General features: G+C 39.4%; 2 protein-coding genes across 2 annotated transcripts in view; one reads left to right on the top strand and one right to left on the bottom strand.

The window, feature by feature from the left end:
• The window catches only part of psmb3 (proteasome 20S subunit beta 3), a 9,155-nt gene extending 5,120 nt beyond the window's left edge, over window positions 1–4,035 (top strand). Inside the window, exons 2-6 of the mRNA XM_015039683.1 lie at window positions 688–872; window positions 1,012–1,119; window positions 1,914–2,091; window positions 2,573–2,667; window positions 3,868–4,035. Of these exons, the coding sequence (XP_014895169.1) occupies window positions 688–872; window positions 1,012–1,119; window positions 1,914–2,091; window positions 2,573–2,667; window positions 3,868–3,916 (615 nt within the window). The 3' untranslated portion in view covers window positions 3,917–4,035. The remainder of the gene's footprint in view (window positions 1–687; window positions 873–1,011; window positions 1,120–1,913; window positions 2,092–2,572; window positions 2,668–3,867) is intronic.
• A 1,224-nt stretch (window positions 4,036–5,259) lies between these two features.
• Window positions 5,260–18,067, bottom strand: LOC106951901 (phosphatidylinositol 5-phosphate 4-kinase type-2 beta). Its single transcript, XM_015039679.1, has 10 exons — window positions 17,404–18,067; window positions 13,213–13,310; window positions 12,297–12,393; window positions 12,046–12,198; window positions 11,709–11,855; window positions 10,452–10,490; window positions 10,015–10,128; window positions 9,610–9,871; window positions 8,483–8,586; window positions 5,260–6,343 (listed from the first exon to the last, which is right to left on the bottom strand). Exons 1-10 carry the CDS (start codon window positions 17,545–17,547, stop codon window positions 6,263–6,265), a joined length of 1,239 nt encoding a protein of 412 aa, XP_014895165.1. The 5' UTR covers window positions 17,548–18,067; the 3' UTR covers window positions 5,260–6,262.
• Between the last annotated feature and the right edge of the window lie 21 nt (window positions 18,068–18,088).

The following is an 18,088-nucleotide window of genomic DNA, read 5'->3' as shown; positions in this document are numbered from 1 at the left end:
TTTGGTTCATAGTATTGTTAATAAGAGATTGGTTACTGTGGTATCACGGTATTTGCACCAAATATTTAAGTTTATTCGTTAGATTAGTTTAGCTCGTGCATTTTTGTAACTGGAAATATTTCCCTAAAAATAATTGTTAAATGTAAGCAAGGGAAATGTTTCACCCAGCTGCCCCAGTAATGTGCAGCAGCTTAATGGGAGAAGTATTTTACTATATGCTTCATACACTGGAAAACACTCTGATTACTCTGACACTTTCATGGGATCTCCCTTCAAGGTTTTAAAAACTTTCTCAAACGATCTGAAGTTTCTCAGTCAGAACTGCAACTTTTTTAGGATAACATCTGCCTGTGTTTTCTTTCTAATTTAGTTTGCTGCTTATATTAGCACCTAGTTATTCATGTCAGCAAACATTTTCAGACTGTTGACCATTAATCATCACTAGGAGGACCTCCTCTAATTTTCCTTAAATCAATAATTCATTTAAACATCTACCCTGCATTTGGTTTTAGCATGTTTCCCTCACAACAGCTGACAAATGAGTGGGCCTTGTTTTTGTATGAGTCATTGACCTGATGAAACAAAGTCAATAAGACAGTATTATCTGAAAATAATACAAAAAAATAAACTAGTAAATAGATTTGTTCTTTGCAACTTCTCTGACTGACCCTCCATCTTCTTCTCCAGTCTATAATGAACTATAACGGTGGGGCCGTCATGGCCATGCGGGGAAAGAACTGTGTGGCGATAGCTGCAGACCGGCGGTACGGCATTCAGGCTCAGATGGTCACCACAGACTTCCAGAAGGTCTTCCCCATGGGAGATAGACTCTACATCGGGCTGGCTGGACTGGCTACTGATGTCCAGACAGTGTGAGTGTCCCTGACTTTAATAATCCATTTTCCCCACAACAAGAAAGTATTTGTCACAGAAAGGAGCAAAAATATTGCAGATGTATGTTAGCAGCTACAGATGAATGATGGAAACTTGTTCTCTCTACATTGTGTTTAGAGCACAGAGGCTTAAATTCAGACTGAACCTGTATGAGCTGAAGGAAGGTCGTCAGATCAAGCCAAAAACCTTCATGAGTATGGTGTCCAATCTGCTGTATGAAAGGAGGTGAGTAAGTTTGTCTGTACAATCCTTTTTCTGTCAGGAGTTTTCTGTTGGGTTTCAAGTTTAATCAAAAATTTGTTTGTTTTTTTTTTTTGTTTTTTTTTCACCTGCTGAAACATTTTTAGCACATCTTGAGTTCAATGATGAATTCTGAAAATTAGTATTACCTCTTTGTTAATCTGCGATTGTACTTTTTATTGCAAAGTGTCATAGTTTCTGATTTCCAGTGACTCTTGCAGACAATTTCAAATTTAAAGACAATTTGTCTTGAAATTTGATGCATTTCAAGGCATCACTAAAGTATGGCTATACTATAGTATAGATTTAGATTTAAACTTTTTCCAGGTTTGGATCATTATGGAAAGGGAAATGAAGTATGGAAAAATATTTGTTTTACCATATTTTATTCCATTGAATAAAATGTGTGTCCACTGATCTAGCTTCTTATAAGTTAATCTGTTTATTTATCCATCCATGATTCCTCCAAATTATTGTCTATTTGTATTGCTATTCATATAATTACACTTAACACACTTAACAAGACTAATAGGTCAAATTAATTACAATCCAACTAAATACCAATTATGATGCAGTATAACCACGTTCAGAGTATCATGCCAAATGGTAAAAGGTTATCTATCAGAGGAAGCCCAGCTGACTGAATTGAGTTGCTACCTTGCAGCAGTTCTTCATACAGAGTGGAAAAAAGACTTTTATTTTAGCAGAGATCACCTCATCCAGTTTTGGTTGTTGTCTTTTTTTTATTTTTTTTTATTTTATTTTATTTTTTAAATTAGGTTCGGACCGTACTACATCGAGCCAGTGATCGCAGGACTAGACCCCAAAACCTTTGAACCGTTCATCTGCTCCCTGGATCTGATTGGCTGCCCCATGGTAACAGAAGACTTTGTAGTGAGCGGTACCTGCTCGGAGCAGATGTACGGCATGTGCGAGTCGTTGTGGGAGCCGGACATGGTCAGTATTCACTGCAGCCAAGTTAGACTTAATGAAGCCATCAGATTTTTGACAGGAACCTTCACTGAGATCTGCCTTTTACTGAAGGAACTTGACGTGTACATGTTTGTTCAAATCCACTAAGGATTTTCTAGTTAAAAATAAACGACTGAAGGAATTTCTTGTCCTTTTTCTTGAGACTTGTGTGCATCTGAGTCGATGCACAGTCTGTGTTTTCAGTTCTTACATTAAATGTAACGATGGCCACAAATCTTAGTTATAACAATAGCTCATTTCCGGCAATCAACAGCCACATTGCTTGGGATTCCTAATCATAAAGTCTCACATTGATCATTTCTGTGTAAAACCTACACATCTAAAGTGCAGGACGTAAACCATTTGCTTGTATTTCCATGTGAACTCTGGTTGATCTACCTGAAAATGTGTGAGCTGTTCGTAGCGATTCTCAAGACCAAAATGATAAATGTTTGTGGTCCTGCAGGAACCAGAGGACCTGTTTGAGACCATCTCCCAGGCAATGCTGAATGCAGTGGATCGGGATGCTGTGTCCGGTATGGGAGTCGTCGTACATGTCATGTAAGTGCAAAACGAACCCGTCTACCACCAGATCTCCTCTCAGGCGTTTGACATGGCCTGGAAAATGTTTTCTTTTTCTTTTTTTGCAGCAGCATTTACTTCATTTATACAGTTTGTATATGGAACTTTGAGCAGCTTTCCATTTTCCTAATTTGTGATGGAAATATTTAGACTATGAAAAATATAATTTCTGTAAAATTTAATTGATTATAGGGTACTCTGTAATGACTTTAAGGTCATTTCTAGAAGTGATTTTCTGTCTAATTTTATTGGAAGAGCTGGAGCAGCAAAAGTAATTTTTTAAACAAGCCTTTACATAAAGTCATGCCAAAGAATATTTTTTTCTAGTGTCAAAAAACCCCAGTCAACTATTTTAAATTAACACAAAGGTTTCATCTTACAATCATGTCTAAGCCCAACATGACCTTCAACCTTTGAATACAGATATCACATGTTGACTGAAAACACCATGCCAACCAGAGTGACTTATTATTTAATTTTAGAAATAACTGTAGTTCATCACTAAGAAGATTGGGACCCTTTTTTTTTGGTTGATTAAATCATTTGCTGATAGTCACGTGAAAACAGGAAACACGATTAAATGTCTATTTAAGAGAATAAACAAAACACCTATGGGAAGCCAATGGGACCAGAAAAGTCCCTTTGTTAAGGAAAAAGAGACATTAGTTGAAGAGGTTTGCCAGAAAACACTTTAACTGACCTAAAAAGGAAAGAAGCCACATTTAACAGACTGATGAAGATTCTTGTTCACAGTTTAAAACGACCCACAAACGCAGCATTTCAGCCACAGTAAGAGCATGGTGGCTCAGGTATCATGGTATGGGGACGTTTATCATATGAAGTTTGAATGCATACTTGAGGTGACTGCTTCATGTCGATGAAGACAATTAAATGGAGACCATTGAAAAAGCAGCATCTTGTTTTCAGACCAACAAGCTTAGTTTTATGGAGGGAAAAGGATGAGGACTGGAACTTAATCCAAAAGAATATAAAATATATAAAAATTAAAAAAAAAATAAACCATCACTTTCTTAAGAAATGTGATTAATTTTTCTTCATTATTTTTATTTGGAATAGAATGAGCAGTGTTCCCAATGCTATTATTTTGAGAACAAAACATTTTTGCTGTAGGTCAAATTGCAGATCTGGAAGATTAATGCTGTTTTCAATCTTTCACAGAGAGAAAGACAAGATCACCACACGAACCCTGAAGGCCAGGATGGATTAGAGCATTTGTTTCTCTCTCTACACTTCCTTTCTGCAGTTTTGTATAAAAATGATCCAAATAGACCTGTTCTGTTTTCTTACTCAACTCCTCAATAAATAAAAAAAATGGGTTTAAATAAACTCTTGTCGTCTTTGAGCATGCTTGGTCCATGATTAGCTTGAAGGGATTTTGTTGCTTCCCATCTGGAGACTTGATGAGGTATAATACAGTAAATTATTGCATAATTTAATATTTGACATACCCTGCCTCTCACAGAGATTGGTATCTCCCCGGCAACCCTGCAAGGATAAGCTGGTAAAGCCGATGGATGAATGATAACATGATTTACAAAAATATTTATTTCACAACTATTTTGTGGTTATGCACTGCAGCTCATAAATGTATTTTGTAAAATATACTTGCTCAACGTCAGCAGATGGTGCCAACAGCGATCTTGTAAATATTAGATTTGCCCAGCACAAGGTATTTAATTTAAATAATGAAATTTTATGTCAACATATAATGCATTCATTGTGCATGAAGTTATAATACCAACACATTTATAAATTGAATAGTTTTGTTTAAAGAATATTTCTGCATTTACTTATTAGCTTGTGAAGTCTGAATATAATGCAAGAAAAATATCAGTAAACACAAACGAGCTGAAACTACTGAATTCAGGAAAATACTTAGCAACTAAATATAATTTCCATAATGTATTTATACGTTTAAATACATTTAATTTATTTTATACAAGTTATTTTTGTGCTGAACTTTGAGATATATATATGCTCAGCATGGACGTCTGATGCTAATTTGACATTTGAGCGGTTTTGTTTCCAGAAGATGAAATGGTACAAAGAGGGCTAAAAAAAATGGCGGCACGACTGAAACCAGAGACTTTTTTCTCTAGCCTCGGGTTCAAACGTTCACATACATTCCAACAAATATTAGCAACCGCACCCTTTTTATACGGCCACAATAGGTAAATTCAGACTAATATGGCCACCATATCGGTTAGCCCATGTTTATGTCTTTATCGAGCTGCATTGCACGAAGGAATCCTTTTAAACGATTCAGGAGAAAGTTTTAATCACATTCATGTAGTTGCCCCAAACTAAAAAGTGTAACTTTGAATAGACTTATTTGGAGACATGACTCATTCAGTGTTGAGGAAGGATGAACATTACTTTATTTGCAAAGGTTTTTTTTATTTTTTTTATTCAGTTTTCAACTCAATGTGAATTACTCAGCAGGCAAAAAAATTCCCTCATCACAAAAATTTTTTTGAGTTTTTGTGCAATTTTCCTCCTAAAAATCTGTAAACGCGCACAGAGGACAACAGAAGAGCAAGGACAACAAAAACAAGATAAAACTCCCTTTAATATGCAATGAGTCATTTTTCAAGTAACCTTTTTTCCTAATGTCTGTTGGTAACAAAACAATACTGTATACAAACACAAAATTGCTACATTAATGTAAACAAGATATAAAAATGATCATTATGGTAATAAAACAAGTATTTGCTGCAGAATTGCCCTTTTTTGTTTCACGTTTGTTTTTCCTCAACAACAACCAACCTCCACCAAACTTACGGGTTAATTTATTTTTTTTTTTTAAATATCCCGAGACATTATGGCAACAAAACATTCAAACTGTTTTTTAATCCTTTTGTTGGTTCAGTCACAACACTCTGATGCGATGTTAAGTGGTTTGATGTTACAACTGGTGCTGGAGTCTCATGTACATGTCAGCCATGCATTTTTTTTTTTTTTGACACTGCATTCGTTTACTTTATACACTGTGATATATTAATATCCAATTTGTCAGCAGTACATGTAAATCGTTTGAGAAGCCTGGTGGCGGCTTTCAGAGAAGTTTGTCATGCAATCTGGCCATTCTGCACCTGTTTGTCCAAAAGAGAAATCTGCGTGAACAGAAACGGAGGAGACTCTATGCTGACGGACATAGTAACTGCTGAAGCTGACACTCCCATTCAAGGCATTAGTGAGACAGTTTTCGTGCTGGCGTGTGGAGCAAACAAGGTGTTGCAGAGAGTAGACTTTTAAGGGAAAATATATATATTTAAAAAAAATAAAATAAAAAAAAAAGGACAGGGACAAGGAGTTTACTGGGATTTGAATTCACAAAGTGAGGAAGTGGTGGCGTTGTGTAACAGGCTCAAAGGATTTTCCCCTCCACACACCTCCCTGCAAAACCGCTGCAGGTTGTTGGATCATACTGGATGCTTGTTTTGTCTTTTGTTTTTATTTTTTAAAGAGGGGAGGCAGACCTACACACAGAAGAGAAAGTGTGGCTTTTGACTGATCTATGACTGGAGGTGACCGGCTGGACTGGAGGATGAGTCTATGATAAGATGTTGGACATGAACTCGTAGAACCGTTTGGAGTACTGCTCCGGGTTCACCGTCGAGATCTCGGCCCCTGCCTGTGGAAGAGAAACGGGAAAACGCCTTAAAAACTTTTTCACTTTGATGCACTGAATGTTTTCACAGCTTCTGTTTCAGTGCAATGTCACACACCAGAAAGAAAGGCAGAAAAACGTTCAATGTTTTCAAACACTTGGAGAAATTGTGGTAAACAAATTAAGCCTTCAGTTAAAAGTAGATCCAGAAGTGTTCAAGTAGATGATCTGAAAACCGACGCCGCTTTGGCCAATTCCTGCGGGACCGGATTGGTCAGTTTATAAATATCTGCTAGGATGATTATGAACAGCTAATGCTGAATACATGACACTCAAGTGATCAATTCTTTGTGAACTATGTAGCCTCAATTAGCCGCAAGCTGCTCCCAGTCTGCTGATGAGAATTCAGCACATACCAAGGATTGAACTGGAAGCTCTTTGCCACCATCTAGTGACCAATATGTGAACTACATCTACTTGTGAAAATAAAGCACCCAGCTTTATTTTAAAACCTTTAAACAGCATTCATTGTGCAGAACCTTATAGTGATTACACTTTAAACCATGACACTGGAAAATTTTCTATGCCTCATGTCACTTATTAATGCATCACATTCAAATTGGGTGGCAGGAAACAGACTCTGATCTCTTCTGTAGCCAGTCTGGTTTGATGTACACAAAAAAACCACATGACTCTGGCACTTAAGCATAGCTGTTATTTATAAATGCCAGATTATACTGAAAGGAAAGAGTGACTGACGATATAAAATCAGCCTAACGATCAGATTATGTGCTTCATGCGGTTTCAGATTCATTCCCACTGCCAATGAGATATTTTTGCTGCCATTTATTTCAATAAAAAAAATTTTTTTCCTGATCTCACTCAGCAAAACTCTGGTGCTGCTGTTCAATTAGTCCTATTCATATTTCAATTATAGTTTTCTCTCCAATAAGAATGGACTGTAAATAGTCTCAGATCATGTCATGCCTCTGAATACTCTCAACCAGTTCAAACAGAAACAAAGGAAATAATTTAATTACTACTTCTCCACCCCAACTAAAACATTTTCAGCACCACCCGGGTAATAATCCTTTTAACATTTCTAGAATTACTGAAACCATAAATAATAAAATTAATCAACACAAACGTATTTCAATAGCCCCTGTTCCATCTGGCATAACTGTCTTTAGAACTGCTGGAAAGAAATCCACCGTGCTGTCAGGGCCAACGACAAAAAGGAGAAACAAATTAAAAATATGTTTTCCATACAGCAAATTTGGCCTTTCTTCTAAGTGGGAAACAGGCAGTATGCCTTATTCTGTCATCTGCCTAACGAATCAAATCTGGACCTGCAGAGATTTATCTAGACCTGAAAAAAGAAAAAAAAAACTGTCCATGCTTTTCCTTTGCAAACTCTGAACTTTAAACTGAAAACAGGATAGAAAATCTTGTTAATCAGCCCATGTCTAGTTTCCAAAATTTATGAAAACTACCGTCATTACAACAACTTTAGAAGTATACGGTTATTTAGTTCTCCTACCGCAATAAATGTCCTGTGTCTCTGCACTTGATTTAATTGTACTAAACCATTATAATTTCAATATTAACCAGTAGGTTTATATCCCCTACTGTTGATTTGCCAATAAAAAACAAACAAGTTGTGCTAAGCATAAACTAGCAACCAATTAGCTCCCCAGCTCCTTTGGTTGTTGTAGTTTCACTTTAAATCTGCTTTGCCAGAAATAGCAACAACTGTTAAGCCACTAACTGGACCTGCTGGACTGGACTTTGCGACAAGAGACCATCTAATCAGAGAAAAGCCAAGATGCAAACCGCCTGTCTGCATTTGTGCCAACCTTTTCTTATGGGAATAGTTCTCCAAATGTTGATATTGTTCTGTGCACGCGTATCATTTACAAGTGTACCTTCTGGTTTGTCCATAAATTTAAAGTCAAAGCCTTCCTGCAAGCTGCGCGCACGCCTATGTTTGCCTCCTTAATCAACAGCAGCATAATAAATTCACCTTTAAGCGAGGGCCGACTGATTCAGGTTTCCAATTACACGCTGCTCCTAAAAAACAGCAACTACTGGCATGATGCAGAGCACAACAATTAGCAGAGTGGCAACGCCGCCCCATCCGAACACTCGCATTGCAAGACTCACCCCATGTTTCACAGTTTTGGCAGCATGTGCAGCTTTTTTCTTAGCGTCATAGTGCGTGAGGATGTCAATAATGGCCATGAAGTAAACCTCCTTCTTCACAGCACCTGGAACAAGAGCAACAATCACCTTTTTTTTGCTTCACTTGCGACCGATTAAAAATACCGATATTAAACATCGAGAGACAACCGCGGCCGATAAGGATGATAAATTTGGGTTTATTCCCCAGTGCCTTTGCAGAGGTATTCACTCCTCTAACTTATTTTCACTCTTTGGCACATTGCAACAATAAACTTTAATGTGTCATATTAGGATTTTATGATCATTTAAAATGCCTCGTCACACATTTTCACTAGTCTGGACTTTGCCTACGAATACATTGGCGTTCACCAGAACAGACTGGACAGGTTTGGTTCCATTCCACTGAAGGGATTATGAGTTACCAGTGATGTGCAGCGTCACACAAACAGCCTATGCATTTTCTCACATAGGCCTAAAGTTCAAATTTGTTCTGGATTTATTCCGCATAAATTACAAGCAGAGCTTCTTGTAGCCTGCTTTCCCCTCATGGTGTGAATCAACTCAACGGATTCTCCCACCTGAGCCGTGGATCTCTGCTGCTCCTCTAGAGTTACTATAGCCTGACTTTTTTTTCCAAATGATGGATTGAACAGAGCTGTGTGAGGACATGGTTTTATGAGGTTCCTCTGACATGTTAGCTGGGTTTGTTGGTTTATATGATACCGTTTGTTCACTAAAAAAAAAAAAAAAACCTTCAGAGGCCTTCACAGAGCAGCTGCGTCCGCACCGAATGCAGGTGCAGCTCGTTCACTCATTCGGAGGAGTCGTTGGTCGCACTGGATTTTTATTTTGGGGCATCGGTGTAAAAGACGGCCAAACACTTCTCAACTACACTCCACGTTCTGTCAGATTCATCCCATAAAATCCCAATAACCCACATTAGAGTTTGTGACTGTAACATGCCAATATTTTTAAATAATTCAACCAGTTTGAATACGCCTGATAAGCATTTTACCCATCTTGGACTTCTGATCAAATCTGTCAATACTTCTGCCTGATCTGATTGAACTAATGAACTGCTTTGAACTTTTAAAAACCCGGACGCTCACTGTCGTGGCTCTTGATTGCGTAAACATCCACAGAGGGGTCGAACTCCCCGGGGCCAAAGAATCCTCCGCAGTTGAGGGGGTTTCCAGGACTGTCCGGAGGCGTGCCGAAAGAACCGGTCAGCACGCCTCGACCCATTTCGTCGTTCTCAAACTCCTCGTCGTCCCCGCCACCCTCCACGTCCATCTCCTCCTGCTCCGCCCGCTCCACGTCATGGATGCCTACCAGTAGGCTGTAGTCCATGATCTTCAGGGTGGCCAAGAACTGAAACGCACATGAGGGGGGAAACCTTCATTACTCAGGGCTCCTGCTGGACCATTTGAACGGCAGAAGGTTTATTTTAGATTCGTTTGTCGAAGCGGAGCTGTGGTTTAAAATGTCAGGAGAACAAACCAAAGTTTCTCTACCTCCACATCCCGTTTTAGCTTCTCCAAAAAGTACTTCTTGTTATCATCTCCTATCTGTAACTTGTGCCCTTCATTCAGGAAGTCATTGTCTTTAAAAGTAGGAAGCTCTTTGGCCTGAAGAGAGAGAGAGACATTATATCAGTTTTCCCACCAGCCGCTTTAGTTTTTACTGGGCAACTGAACAGACTTCTGTGCTTTCATCTATTGTTGCATTTTTTTGAAACACGAAGCCTTCAAAACAAGACTCGGAACAGTTTGATGTTAATATTTTAAATGAGGCCATTGCACAAGGTGCTACCAGGGAGGATCTGCTTTCGTTCTGCCTAGAACTACTTAATTTAGCTGTCATTTGACAAGTTTGCAGCTGGGGTCAGCGGAGGGGGGTTATTTTTGTCTCCTCATGCCTGCAGCCATCAGCACACAGGATTAAGGCTTACCTTCTCCTTGTCACTGGCTTCCCTTGCAACCGTAGAACCCTAAGATCAGGAGAAATAAAAAAAAAAAAAACAAATAAATAAGAGTTAAAACTCACACAAAATAAATCACAATAATTGTTGTTGTTTTTTTAACACAGCGATGCATACACAGGAACAAGAAGTGCAGCTTTCGGGTTGATAAAAAGGATGTGAGATTGGTGTGACGAAAACCAAGTCGTCCTTTATACTGAAGCTCAGCACAAACTGAGATTTAACAGTGAGCTGGACTTCTGCTTCACTCCAAATACTTTTAGAACTTCACTATCCTTCCACCAAACTTTGCTGCCAACATGAAATAACCTCAGGAATGATTTCAAAATAACTACATGAGGAAAAAACTAAATTCAAACGCGAAGCCGGCACTTTTAACTTATGGCTCATCAGTGCAAAGCCAAACCAAATACAGCTGTTGGATAAACTTTCATTGCTTTTTCCTTTAAGTCGTAGTTTTGCTTCCGTTTCGTCAAGAGGTAAAAATGCTGTAAAGCTCATCTGCATCGTTCTGCACTCCAGGATTCACCACTGCCGCATGTCTGCACGTGCTGCACGTGCTCTTTTCAGACTCAAACCTCGATTTGTGTTCTGCTTATTGACAGACGGACAAATAAGTTGATAAATGCCAGAAAAACATATGAATGGAAGCCTAAACGGATGAAATGACAGGCAGATGGATGAACGGAAAACTGGGTCGGTGGAAGGATGTATGGACGAGCGGACTGGAGTGAATGGATCGAATGTTGGATGGAAAGACGGACAGTCTGGTAATTGCATTAACAGGCTGATGGATGCACGAATGGACGGACAAACAAATGGAGAGAGGAACGGAGACAAAAGTTTGACCGCTGGAGAAAAACACCAGCCCCTCCGCAAGCATAAGACGGTTTAGCAGATGGATGGATGGATAATGTAAATCCATGAAATCAAAAGTTGCAAAAACCTTATACAATCTCAAGTCAGTGTTCTGCAAAAAGCATTGTGTAGCAGCACTTAATTTAATCGCCAAGTCCTCAAATCAGGAGATCATCAAATCTCACAAAGTCAGTTTTAAAAATGTTTAAATTAATTTAGTCATCTAGCAATTCTAGCTACACCATGCTACACGTTTTTGTTTTTGGATCCAAAATATTCATCAGTGACCCGGGAGCACATTTGTCACCCCCCCCCCCTAAATACCAAAGGCGAATACAAGTACGGGTAGAATCCTGATCAGTTTCCTACCTTTAGGTCGTACTTGCGGTGCACGGTGAGACGATGGCTGAAAACGTTCCGGGTCACCACCATGTACGTCTCCACGCCGTCCACCGTTAGCCTGTACATGCCCAGGAACTGAGGGAGCAGCGTGTTGCCATGACACTCCACTATGAACTGGAAGCAACGAGAGGAGACGAGCGCAGGGTGAGTGGGAGTGATGGATGACATATTCAGCTTACACCGCCGATTAAAACTCAGCGCAGAGCTGCTCTACTGTCATCTTACATTACGCATCAGTAGTCAAAGTGAGCTCAGGCGAAAGAGATATAAATGTTTCTCCACATGCAGTTCCGAGTGAGTCTACCTGATGATATTTCTTTAGGATGTTGTGCATCTCAGCGATGTCCTCGCTGGAAACAGTTTTGATTACAAAGCGATGGTCGTAGCTGGTCAGGAAGCGGTTGCCGAAGCGGCCCTGGGAGTCGCTGTTGAGCGGGGCACTCCTGGTCAGAGAGTTCTGCCAGAAGATGAAAAAGTATTACTTTTCAACAACTAATGGGAATTTTAGTTTGCTTTGCTGGTGTTTGGTGAATCATTTAGCAGAAGGTGTGTAACCTGGTAGTCCTGGTCGTCGATGGCGAAGCGCTCCCTCAGGTTTCGGAACACCATGGGACAGTACTCTTTAAACTTAAAGCGACTCGGTAGATTTTCTCTGACAGGGAGGAGAGAGATAAACGGTAAATGTAGCAAAGCTCTGAGCTCCTGTTTAACAAGGGGAAAAAAAACAGACAAAATCATGCTTGAATGTAGATTGCCAAGTTTATTTCTGCTAGTTTTATCTTGCGAATGTGGCAAAAGCAATACAGCAGTGATACTAGCTGCAAGTTTGAATAAAATCATTGGTCCATTTTGACGTTTCACTGAGCTCCTTGTGTGAAACTTGGAAAAAATAAATAAAACAGGAAACTAGAAGATGTACATTTCTGGTAAAGATTTATAAGTTTGTATTTTTAATCACAAGTTGTCTTTTTTAATGGATAATTCTTTGCACAATAGAGCCATAAAAAAAGGTTTTAGTAATATGGTGACCTACATTTAAACCTGAAGCCTCTAATAAACAGATCATTGACAAAAACTAAACACCAGCTGAGTCAAACAGCGATTTACACACTGTGAAGATAAAGGTCACAGACATAAGCTCCATAAATTGCCTTTTTATATACAGACCATTAGTGACTGCATTTCTGTGTAAAAGTTCCCTTTTCTACCCAACAGCCTCAGTGTTAAAGAAGTAAGGATGTCCTGATCCAATCCTAGGATCTACTGAACCTGAGTTTTCTCCTTAAAATTAAAGTATTTTTACCCTTAACATTTACATCCACAATGACGGAGAGAATGTATTGGCTGCTGCAGGTTCCCAGCTACATTTATTTAATGTCCTTTAGCGAGTTACAGTATTTTAATCTAATGGCTTTTTTTCCATCCTAACAATTTTGAAATCCAAAGACAGCACATGAACTGATATACGTACTTGTTAAATAGGTGGTTGTCCACTTTGATCTTACTGTAGGCTTTAAAGTCATCTGGCATCAGCATCACAGGTACAGGCACATTACTTAACTCATTAATCTAGAGGAGAAAAAAGGAGAAGAAAGGAGGTCAGGAAATTGTGTCAACAAGAGCGAAAGGAGCACATCTTTACACAAACATTCCCCAAAGTTATCAATCCCATGAGGCAAAGTGACTCACGACTTATTGTGAACTTATTCCTATTATAAGACTTTTAATTAAGATACCAGAGAAACTGCCAGAGTTAGTTTTTCTGGCTGTATGGAACACAATACTGCAGTAAGGCCCATCCCCCACTTGTTGCTGCTGCATACTACTAAACTGAGCGGCAAAACTGAACGGCCACACCGTTCTAAAACACATCTGTCCGACGCGCGCTTAAACCCGACCCCAGGTCACTTCTTTATCAGCAGCGATTGTTTTGGTCCTCCTCCACCCCCCAAACAATGAATGCGTGCCTGGCATAACCATCTACAGCACGATATAATAACACGGTCAACAGAAAATATGACCACACCGAGCACACCCAACTTGTTCATCCGCACAAAGCAGGAGCGCAAGTAAGGACGCAATTCATACCTTGTTGTGACAGTCACACCCACACCAACACACCCACCACCAAGTGCTAAAGCTGCGTGCTCACCTGCCGCATCATCAATCTGCTCATTCACTCGTACGCCGGTAGACTATTTGAATATTAGCTGAATTTTCCCACGATTGCAAGGAATTCAGTTTGAGTTTTTCACCATCAAAACTTTCAACACAACCGAGAGGAGCGCGCCATCCATCGCTCTTATTGGGATGACAATGTTCTAAAACCAAAGAAGTTACAAGCAGCATATATGCTGACAGCCTGACCAAGCAGCTGAAATCAGATCATAGCAAAAGAACAAAATGCTACAACTGAATATGCATTAGAAAACTGAATTTAGTGTGGTTTTTATTTTAGATTTTCTCTCAAGTCCATTTTACAATTTTTATCAATGCAACAATCAAGTCATTTTGGAAATAATGGGAATAATTGCTATTTTAAGTACCACTGTCGCATGCTTCATATGGATCCATGCATAACAGTGACGGAATTAGCATCATCACTTCCATGTGACTTGATCTTTAGGAGTTTGCGGCAGCATCGACTCGCTCTCAGGCCAGAGAAACCACAGTTTATAAAGTGCTGCTGTTCAACCACGAAACACAGATCTTATCTGGAGAAACACATCCAGAACAAAAGCTCACCCAGACAATGAGATTCCTGTAACTGACATAAAAATAAAATAAATAAATAAAAAACAACATGCTGGCAAACACAAAAGGAGACTGGCTAAATGCCACTGTAGCCGTTTGGCAAATTCTTTTATTGCAGCAAGTAAATAAACCACACTGAAGCACTAACTTTTAAAGTTTCTTTCTCCATCCCTGCTAGGCAACAATTAAGCGTCCATGAAACTTCTGACTGGAAGGGGACAGCTTTGATGTGAGGGCTGCTTGATGTTTCGACTCGGCCCAACACCCACACCTCAAATCATCAGGCCTGTGTGCAGCACCCACACATCCAAAGTTCACCCGCTGAATACTAAAGATGCTGCAGTGATAAACATCCCATTAATGGCCTCCCAAGTCCCCAAGCAGAATGATTTTCTCCACCCGCCCCCCCCCAGCATACCACTAAATTTGGAAGGCTGCAGGTATTTTTCAGTTCTGGCAAAATCAACTCTGAAATGACAGAGTTATCGACACTGAAGTGCAGCAAACTAATGCTGAAAATTACAATTAGCAGATTGGGAATTTGACAAAAAAAAAAAAGATATCTGGATATAACAAATTTATGCGAGTAGACATTAATAGTGGGATGGAGTTTAAAAAAAATACAATATAGGAACCTAGATATTAATAACATTTTAGGTGAAGAAAGTCAAACTTTATCACAACAAAACAAAAAAACTGCTTTAAATGACTGGACACTCAGGATTCTCCTCCAAATTATCCCACCAATCACAGTATAGATGGATCATTTTAACCATTTTCTGTTCCAACTAAAACCTAGAGAGTTTTACAGGAGTGACTACAGTGTTCGTTCCATACACAAAAACAGGAAGAAAAAAAAAACATGGGTTGAAAAAAACAAACAAAACGGAAGCATAACTGCCTCCAAAGGAAGTAAGAAAAGATTTCGGTAAAATCTGTGTAAAATGCACCAATCAAAAGGAGCCTACTTCAAATACAAAAGAAAACATGTTTTTTAAACTCTTATCTTTTTATTCAAGAGATGCAATCTGACCGGCCAACGTAGCATCGTGTTCCTACGGGTCTCATGAGCACTGAAATAAAACACTTATTTTTATTCAAATTCAAAAAGTACAGAGCTGCTCCAACGTGCTGCCACCGTCAGCGGCGCCATTCTAGAACCGTAAGGAAAAGAAACAACCATATAATGGGCTCATTTTTAGAACAAGTATTAGAGTTGACTCATATGTGGTGACCAAATCTTGATGTATAGTTCAGATATAGAAAAAGGAAGATAAATGCATTTTACATTACAAACTATTTATTTATGAACAAATTTAACTTTAAAAAAAAAACACACTGGTTAGCATGGCCACAACTTTTGACTTAATCAAAAAAAATTGAGTAAGCATTCTACCAAATTTATTAATAATTCAAGTAAAAATGTTTAGTAGATAGGATGTTATTCCATTTTGCCCCTCCACTTCTGAGTGACAGCGGGAGAGTAACAACTGTTTCAGCTGGAGGTTTCTTCCTATTAAAATCGTCGCCACATTACTTGGCCAGGATGACTGACTGAGTAAAAACTGCTGCAAAGTCAGTGACAGTCCACTGGGCTGTGCTTTGCTTAGATAAATACAGTTTTATCAATATATAACGGAATTTGAATTTACATGAATTGTCTTGTAATCGGAATGTATACATTTGAATCAAACTCTGCCTCAGTTATTGCGTTGTATTGCTTTGAACTGCATATTTCTGGATATGATTTGAACCCTGTTTATCTTTGAAACTGCATCGAGGTGGCTTTTTTTTTTTTTTTTTTTTGTAAAATGACACAAAATTGAAACCAACTGAATTGAGATCAATGTTGCCAAGTTAATAATGTCGTGTTGAGCCAGCTGAACATGGGCCTCCTCGCTTCTGCCAAGTCGCCTCAGTAATCCATTTTTCCAAGCATCTATCAAAACTGTGGACGAGTGCAACAGTTTAGGCAAATCCAAAACTGCTTGTGCAACCTACTCCATCCATCTTACCCATCACTGCACGGCCCAGCCTATCCTCCACAGAGCTTTCTTTTATATATAATATATATATATATATATATATATATATATATATATATATATATATATATATATATATATAAAACCACAAGCAGCCTCAGCCAAAAGAGAATGCGATAGATAGATTTTCTGCTCTAATTATAGTGAGATGATGCAATGGAATAAAGTGCAGCAAAGAGACGAAGGAGCTGAACTCCAGCAGCGGTTAAAAGTACGAGCTCGGAACAGGTTTGTTTTGAAAATCTGTGTAACCTGCTGCCTGTCCCGGCCCCTCCCACCTCACCATGCCTGCACCACAGCAACAGCACATCACGACTCGCCAACAACAACAACAACAACAACAAAAACACTTTGCAAACCATAATAATCTGTGATGGCAGAATAATCCTCACTGAGAAAAAATAATAATAATCTCTGGTGGGGGCATGCAGATTTTCTGAGCTCAGATAACAGGATACTATCCTCGAGTTGGATTATCTTGCATAGATTGCAGTTAAACTCTTATGAAGTTTATGCATTTCAAATGAAAACAAAATCATGCTTTCTGTTATATTTTTCTGGTGGGTCAAATATCAGCTCTAAAGTGGCAAAAGTTGCCCCGAAAATATTCTCAGAAGGAAATAAAAATATGAAATATAGCAAAATGCTAATTGAAAATCAGTACTTCAAAAAAAAATAAAAAATAATAATAAAATAAACTTTTCGTTTGATTATAGTATTAAAGCAGAATGTAAGTGACAATCTTAATATTTTTGCGATGGCTTTGAAGCATGAGAGCTTGTTTGACAGATGAAGAGCGGCTAGCTAGGAAGGTGCAGCTAAATGAAAACACGCCGACAGAGAGGTAGTGGTGATGAGCTTACCGTGTGATTGACTCCCCACATCAACACGCTCAGGATGGGCTCGCTTGCTCGGAACAGCTTCACTTTCTGTCCTATAAAATGCTTCTTTTTCGTCTTGGTTTTGCTGGCGCTGACGGCCGCCGCGCTGGTGCAGTTGGATGACATGATGATGCCGTCTCCGGCTGGCTGTTCGCTTCACGCAACAAAAACAACCAAAAAAAAAAAAAAAAAAGAAACCCGCAAAGTTAACGACGTGTAAACTGAAATCTATAAGTGCATCGTGGTGGCCGTCTCACTCTCGTTGAGTCTGCGTTATTAATGTAGCAGGACAGCGTGTATGTGTGTTGTTTGGGAGGCAGTCAGCGGCGGAGCATTTTGCGCCGTCACCACCCTTCCTCCTCCCGAGCAGGCCGCGGCGGAGTCCAGCGAGGAGCAAGCTAACCGGCCATCGGGCTACAAGCGCCGCCGCCCTCGTTTAAAAAAAAACAACCAGCAGCAATGAAATGTCGCTGTCCAGCTCTTCGTCGCCCTCCCTGTAAGTCTGGTAACCTGAAACTGAGACTGTGCTGTGTTATTTGAAGGTAAATAATCCCTTCATGATGAGCTGGAGACGGTTTATCAACCGCCCGCCGCCAGACAAGCGATGCGTTTGGGGTGTCCTCAAGATGGCGTCTGCTCCGCGCCCCCTCCTGGCGTAGTGGTGGAA

This window comes from Poecilia latipinna, unplaced genomic scaffold (genome assembly GCF_001443285.1).
Source record: "Poecilia latipinna isolate Pla-1442-1.1 unplaced genomic scaffold, P_latipinna-1.0 Scaffold478, whole genome shotgun sequence".
In the NCBI taxonomy this organism is placed as follows: Eukaryota; Metazoa; Chordata; class Actinopteri; order Cyprinodontiformes; family Poeciliidae; genus Poecilia; species Poecilia latipinna.
This window is presented reverse-complemented; position numbering and strand designations above follow the sequence as displayed.

Excerpts from the sequence above, each read along its gene's own strand:
- LOC106951901 (XM_015039679.1), bottom strand. The coding sequence starts at position 17,547 with ATGTCATCCAACTGCACCAGCGCGGCGGCCGTCAGCGCCAGCAAAACC. Across the intron at positions 12,394-13,212 it reads GACAACCACCTATTTAACAA|AGAAAATCTACCGAGTCGCT; the intron begins GTACGTATATCA and ends CCTCCCTGTCAG. Across the intron at positions 8,587-9,609 it reads CGCAATCAAGAGCCACGACA|GTGCTGTGAAGAAGGAGGTT; the intron begins GTGAGCGTCCGG and ends CTCTTGTTCCAG.